General features: G+C 47.7%; 1 protein-coding gene across 2 annotated transcripts in view; it reads right to left on the bottom strand.

The window, feature by feature from the left end:
- LOC133953635 (extracellular serine/threonine protein kinase FAM20C-like) overlaps nt 1-7,038 on the bottom strand; it is a 33,044-nt gene extending 26,006 nt beyond the window's left edge. Inside the window, exons 1-8 of one of the 2 annotated variants that reach the window (XM_062387658.1) lie at nt 6,918-7,038; nt 6,216-6,680; nt 4,850-5,025; nt 2,612-2,690; nt 2,260-2,352; nt 1,987-2,102; nt 860-1,040; nt 148-257 (exon numbers count right to left, since the gene is read on the bottom strand). In XM_062387658.1, the coding sequence (XP_062243642.1) occupies nt 148-257; nt 860-1,040; nt 1,987-2,102; nt 2,260-2,352; nt 2,612-2,690; nt 4,850-5,025; nt 6,216-6,676 (1,216 nt within the window). In that variant the 5' untranslated portion in view covers nt 6,677-6,680; nt 6,918-7,038. The remainder of the gene's footprint in view (nt 1-147; nt 258-859; nt 1,041-1,986; nt 2,103-2,259; nt 2,353-2,611; nt 2,691-4,849; nt 5,026-6,215; nt 6,681-6,917) is intronic. The other variant, XM_062387659.1, reaches the window with a different exon arrangement.

The raw sequence follows: 7,038 nt of genomic DNA, 5'->3' as shown, positions 1-7,038 counted from the left end.
TCATCACAGTGAGTATGTGATGAAGAGGCTTTGCTGCTGTTGCATGTCTAAACTTCTGCAGTGAAGAAGCTCATGGAAAAGGTTTGTATATCCCGACTCTCTTCTGACACCTGCATGGAGAAGTTTAAAGTAACAGTGTGAACATACTCATCAGGAAGTCCAGTACGACCATGTCCATGAAGTCCAGCAGCCTCGAGCCTTTGTCGTAGGGTGGAGTCGATTTCACTCTGGAGCAGTAGTCGGATTCTGTCTCCCACCTGAAAACAGACGGGTTTCCATTCACCTTCAATGATCATACGCCTCGGTGTGTGTCTACTGCTCGTGTGTGAGAAAATATGTTTTTCATATTTCCATCACTTTTTGACGTGGTAATATAAATGAAGGAGTCATTGATGAAGACCGATTTAACTGAGAACAAGCAAGAAGGGGAAAACAAGAAACTGGTGCAAGAATAAAATGCTAAGATTAAGAGAAAAATCATTTTAATCATAAATGGATGAAATTTATGATTTACGACACAGTGGAACATGAATTTATTTATATATAAACCTGAAGATAACAGACTTGTTTAAACCCTTTTCATACATAACAGACACTTCTAACCACGGCTCTGATGTTTTCATTTCCAGTTAAACTACTGAGGAACATAATCAATTTCTATGTTTTCTTTATGAACAGCAACTGTGCCAGTATCTCAAAATCTATGAGGCATTGATCAGTGATGATTTATTCATATCAGCTGTATCTGTAACCTCCAGTGAAAAAACAGGTCCAGAAACCTCTTTATTGTTCTGGAGCCTTGTGAATAATATTGGAGGTAAGCTGAGGTGATGTTGATACAGAACATAGAACCACTAACTTTGCCAGCTTGCTGCGGCTGTAGGAGCGCCTCCAGGGGGATCTCCAGCTCCTCCTGGTGGCCAGGGACAGGTCAGGGAGCAGCACGGCCAGGGAGGCCTCCAGGGCCCTGGGGCGGCCGCACACAGCATGCTCTGTGGAACAGTAGTACGAGCACTGGCCATAGAAGCACACACTGCCCACTAGGGGGAGCCAGAAGAGCATAGGAGGAGGAGAGGAGGAGAGGCAGAGGGGGAGAGAGGAAGAAACAGGAGAGGGGGGAAGAGGAGGGAAGGAGGAAAGGATGAGGGGAGGAGAGGAGGAGAGAGGAAGAAACAGGAGAGGGGGGAAGAGGAGGGGAGGAGGAGAGGAGGAGGGGATGAGAGGAGGAGAGGAGGAGAGTGGGAGAGGAGGAGGAGAGGAGAGGAGTAGAGGAGGATATGAAGAGAGGAGGAGAGAGGGAGGAGAGGAGGAGCGGCGGAAAGGAGGAGAGGAGGAGAGGGGGAAAGGAGAGGAGAGGAGGAGGAGAGAGGAAGACAAAGGAGAGGAGGGAAGAGGCGAGGAGAGGAGAGGTGAGGAGGAGGAGAGGAGGAGAGGAGGAGAGAGGAAGAAACAGGAGAGGGGGGAAGAGGAGAGGAGGAGGAGAGGAGGAGGGGAGGAGAGGAGGAGAGAGGAAGAAACAGGAGAGGGGGGAAGAGGAGGGGAGGAGGGGAGGAGGAGAGGAGGAGAGAGGAAGAAACAGGAGAGGGGGGAAGAGGAGGGGAGGAGGAGAGGAGGAGGGGAGGAGAGGAGGAGAGGAGGAGAGGAGGAGAGAGGGAGGAGAGGAGGAGAGGAGGAGAGAGGAAGAAACAGGAGAGGGGGTAAGAGGAGATGAGGAGGAGAGGAGGAGGGGAGGAGAGGAGGAGAGGAGGAGGAAAGAGGGAGGAGAGGAGGAGAGGAGGAGAGGAGGAGGAGAGAGGAAGAAACAGGAGAGGAGGGAAGAGGAGAGGAGGAGGAGAGGAGGAGGAGAGGAGAGAGAAATTGGGATAAAATAAATTGTGGGTGATTGTTACATTGAGAATTAGAAAATGGATGGTGTGTGTGTATGTGTGTGTGTGGTTGTGTGTGTGTGTGTGTGTGTGTGTGTGTGTGTGTTGTGTTGTGTGTTACCAGGGGAGGTGAAGAAGGTCCGGGCCAGCTTGCGGTCGGTGGTGATGTCCTTTATCTCTTTAACCACGTCCAGCAGCCGCCCGACCACAGGAGGGACTCGCCTGTAACCCAGAATCCTGCAGGGGGGGGGGGGGGGGGGGGGACACAACACAACAAAAGTTATGAGACGAGGATAAAGACCAGAGAAGATGAACCTTCATATGTTCTTGTCATCGCCTCCATCTTCCTCCTCCATCTCGTGCTTCTTGAATGAACCCATTTTCCCGGACTCACCTGTCGAGGTGAAAAGCAGCGATCTCTGCATTGTGCCTCTCGAGGTCCGAGAAGTAGAAGAGGTTGAGGTTGGTTTCATCATCTCGCTCCTGCCTGCCGGCGAGAGGCCGAGTCAAACAGAAGGGTTACCTGCACATCTCTGACACCCCCCCCCCCAGTCGAGTGGTTTTCATTCTGCACCAATCTCCTCACACACATTTCAGCTTGTGAATTGACACTTTCCTTCCTAGTTTTTACTTGTAAACACATTTCCCAGTTTGTGTTGAAGCTCAAAAATCTCCCTGTTTGCCTCAATCTTCAGTTTCAGGTCTCAATCCACTTCAGAGAATTTGACACTGATTTCCTTTCTCACCTCATGGGTTTGAACAGAGCTTGTCCGTAGTTGGGAAATGACATCACCAGCTTCAGCTGCGTCCCTCCAGACTTCTGCACTGCACAACAGGACTGAGAGGGTTACCATAGCTACAGGGCTCACAGCGCATGCACACAGACACACACACACGTTATGATATGACAGCACACATGCACACACACACACACACATCCACACACACACACGCACACACACATCAAGTGGAAGCTGAAGAGACCTTTCAGTTTGTGCGTCACAGTGAAGACAGTGCACAGCTCGGTCAGATTCCACTGAGTCTATGTTTGTCTCTTTTTCTATATTCTCCAGACACTTTGGATTCACTCAGAGTTACAGATGTTACAGATTTTACAGATGTTACAGATGTTACAGATGTTACAGATGTTTCTCAGCCTCACTCCTGAATGTGACTCAGTAAAATGCGTAGAGAAGGATTTATCTTTAATGTGCTTACATCTATTTATTAATGTGACTTCTTTAAAATCCATTTTCACAGACTTGCTTCAATCTGATGTTTTTATTGATTTCTTTTCATCTTTTGTTTGATGTGTTCATTTATTTTTATTGTCAAATTATTGCTTTTATGTGTTACTGTTATTTCACGTGACAAAGCTTTATATATATTTTCATTTAGTTTGAACACTTCCTTGTTTCCTTGTCATGTTGCCTCCTGCTGATTGTTATTTCTCTTCTGTTTACTTTTCTTGCTTTGCTGTCAAAGCTCTTTGCAAGCTCTGATTTTAGTGCTAAACAAATAAAATGTATTATATTCTTATTATATATTGTTTGCCAAAGACTTTGATGCATTCTCTTGCCTTCTTTCTATTTCTCTTTTCTGAGATTAATCCACAAATTGTTGACAAACAATTCAATTTTGTGCACTATCCCCAAAATGTTAAAAATGTTCTCAACAACTTATCGTTGTGACTCTTTTGAGTTTATTCTGATAAAAATTGTCTGATTGAATTGAAACGGAATCGGAATCAAATGTACGGAGACAGGAGTGCCGTCTGTTTATTTGAATTTATTTTATTTCCGAGCTGTGATGTTGAAATCTGGAAACGAGGAGCGACGACAGACCGTGAGGCTTTGTGTCTTCAAACCAATCAAAAGTTTGTCAAGGTCGAGTGAAGATTGAATCGCGTCGGCCTCACGACTCCAACTAAAAACTCTCCCTGCTCATATTCACGCTCAGACTTCGGCTTTTGAAAGAGGAAATTAGAAATTCCTCAGCTATGCACGTTGACGTGGAGAGAAAACAGGATTTACAGGATGTTTCTGTTTCTTTTTAAGAAGTAAATATAAATATTTGAAGGTACCAATCTAAAGGTTAATGTATTTCTTCTACCAACATTACAACATCTGTGGGGGAGGTTATGTTTCCACCTCTGTCTGTTTGTTGGTTTGTTTGCAAGATCACAGGAATGGTTGAAGGTTGGAGGAGGCGGGGTTTATGACCGAGTTGGCTTCAGTTTAGAGAGCCATTATTTCGTCCATCTTTATATATATATGTAAATTTATATACAGCCTATGGTCAGTTCCCAGAGCACATGGCCGTAGCTGATGTTCGATACCTAGGTCCACTGGTTAATCGACTTTTAAATCAATTTACCATTTTCAAGCCAGTTCATTATTCTAACCAATTAACCTTAAATTGTCCATTTGACCATCATCTCCATCACCAACCAAGATGCTCGTCCTTCTGAGGGTCGATGCCGACACTGGAATGAAGTTTCCCCGTAGAGAAACGTGCACGGAGATGTTCAAGTATTCCTGTCCATCCTCTGCTGAGTCTCCTCACAGCTTCACAGCAGCTTTCATGTGAGGAGAACTTCAAAGTGAGTGTGCATATTAAAGTCTCACCTTAAACCTGACGAGTCCAAACCATCACAATCACTCTCCTCCTGCCCTCGCCCTCCCTGAAGCCCCGCCCACCCTCCCTCCCCCCCCACGGGCTCAGTTGTGGGAGCAACATTACTTCCTGTAAGATCTGCTCCTTTTCAAGTCGCCCTCCGTCTCTGATCGTCTACTTCAAAAGAAGCCTGCCTGTGTGGGCCTGACACCTCGGCTGTCACTCAACAGGTGGGACCCAGGCTCCGTGCCCTGCTCTGACCAAACTGACCGAACTGATGGAGCTGATGGAGCTGACCAAACTGATGGAGCTCAACAATCACAACGTGGACTGAGGGGAAATGACGGTGGGAGGCCGCGGTGTCAGACCTGCACTGACGATGTGGTGCGTGGCGAGCTGCTGCGTCAGAGCCGCCATGTTGGGGTCACGATGAGGATAGAGCTGCCAGCGGGAGATGCCCAGGTGGAAGCGCAGCCAGGGGGGGTGGCTGTCACTGCTGCTGTTCCACCGGACCTCCTCGTAGCTCTGCTGACTGGCACTGGCCCTGGAGAGAGAGCGAGAGAGAGAGAGAGAGAGGGCGAGGGAGAGAGAGAGACAGAGGGAGAGGGAGAGAGGGAGAGGGAGAGGGGGAGAGAGGAAGAGAGGGAGAGAGAGAGAAAGAGAGAGAGACGGAGAGAGAGATAGGGAGAGGGAGAGGGAGAGGGAGAGGGGGAGAGAGGGAGAGAGAGGGATAGAGAGAGAGAGAGGGATAGAGAGAGAGAGGGAGAGGGAGAGAGAGAGTGAGAGTGAGAGGGAGAGGGAGAAGGAGAGGGGGAGGGAGAGAGAGAGGGAGAGGGAGAGAGAGAGACAGATGGAGAGGGAGAGGGAGAGGGAGAGAGAGAGAGATAGGGAGATAATTGAAACTCTGGTCAGAACTAGCAGTAACGACCTTCAGTCATGTGCCTTTGAATCTAATCAATTCATCTTTCAATCTCAGTGGAAGTTTGTAAGAACCTCAAAGGAATTCCCTGAAGGCGTTCATGAGATGTCATGTTCACAAGAATGTGACGGACAGATTGATGGACAGATTGACGGACAGACGTACCGATGAAACATCCTTTCTCATCGCTTCACTGACGCTGACACATAATACATCTACTTCAAAGATGAACATTCTGATGGGATACTCTTCTAGCCATTTTTCATAATATTTTATACAACAAATAATAATTGAATTGCGATTATTATTTTATTTCATTTCTTTAAGGTTTAATTAATTTGTCTAAATCCAATCAATCAATCTCTCTGTAAATGTGCCAGTTTGTTTCAATCCAAACGGACACTGAAGAAGTTCCTCTGTGACCAGGATCAGTGGTTTCTAGAGATCCCACGTCTCTAAAATGAATTTCACCATAAAGAAGCCATGAAAAGCTTTTCCTGAAGACGCCTCACTTCTCTTGTGACGAACAGTAGCTCTGTACTTACATGCAGAGACACTACAGAAACATAAAGCAGCAGTCATGTTGAGTATGAAGCTTAAAGGACAGAGTGCGTTTCTGAAGAACTCTCAGATAAACCAAGAGCAGTGTTTAAATGTCCTTTGTGTGTTAGTGTTCCAGTGACGAGTTTGAAGGGATAAACTCTACTGGATGGAACCCGGTACCACAAAGATACTGGAATAAGTAACACAATGTATGTTTGGATAATAAAAGCGTGAGAGACGATGCACACAAAGTTCTTTTTCACGACACTGACCACATCTGTGAGCTCTCCTCTGCGGCCTTGACCTTTGGTCTCACTCTCAGCAGCCAGTCGTCCTCGGGGACAGCCGGCCCGGGCGTGGCGTACAGGGGGTGGTCAAACAGCGCCTCCAGTTTGGACGTCCCAGACTCCAAAGGTTCATGGTGACCCCGGCTGCCAGCCACTTCAACTGGAGCAGGAGCCGTTCCCCCACGACCTTTGACCTCCTCACTGGCATCTCCATCGGAGGAGCCTCTTTGGGTGGTGTCAGCTGGTGGGTCAGCGAGATCACTGATCCCTGTGGGGGTGTAGCTGCTGCGTGCCAGGCTCCTCAGGATGTTGGGTGACGGCGGGGAGTCATGCGGCGGTTGGTGAATGGAAAGAGAGGAGAGCACCAGGAGGAGGTGGAGGAGAACCGTGATGAAGGCCAAGGACAGACAGATTGTCCGAGAGCGGCGGCGCAAACACCACATCATCCTGCTGAGAGGAGAGGTCAGGGGAGGTGGGCGCATGAAGGGAAGAGGAGAGGGGAAGATAAAAAGTTTGAGTAACAACATCTGGAGAGAGCCCGTGGCCTTGATGATGAAAGGAAACATTCAGGAAGCTCTCAGCACTTATTTAAAAGTCCAGTCGCTCTCGTTCTCCCGTGGATTTCGATTTACTGAAGTTCACAGACAAAGTCTAAAGAGAAAAGCACCAGAAAAAAAGTAAACTCACAACTCGTCTTCCTTCCTTTTCAAAGTGCTCCCTTCACTCGACGGGTTATTCTGCTTCCCAGTGGAATAAAACTCTGCCCAGTGTCCCCACAGCCTTCACCCGGGTGTTTGAACCGCTCTGT

This window comes from Platichthys flesus, chromosome 5 (genome assembly GCF_949316205.1).
Source record: "Platichthys flesus chromosome 5, fPlaFle2.1, whole genome shotgun sequence".
Lineage (NCBI taxonomy): Eukaryota > Metazoa > Chordata > Actinopteri > Pleuronectiformes > Pleuronectidae > Platichthys > Platichthys flesus.
Note: the sequence above shows the minus strand (reverse complement) of the source record. Positions and strands in the feature narration are given on the sequence as shown.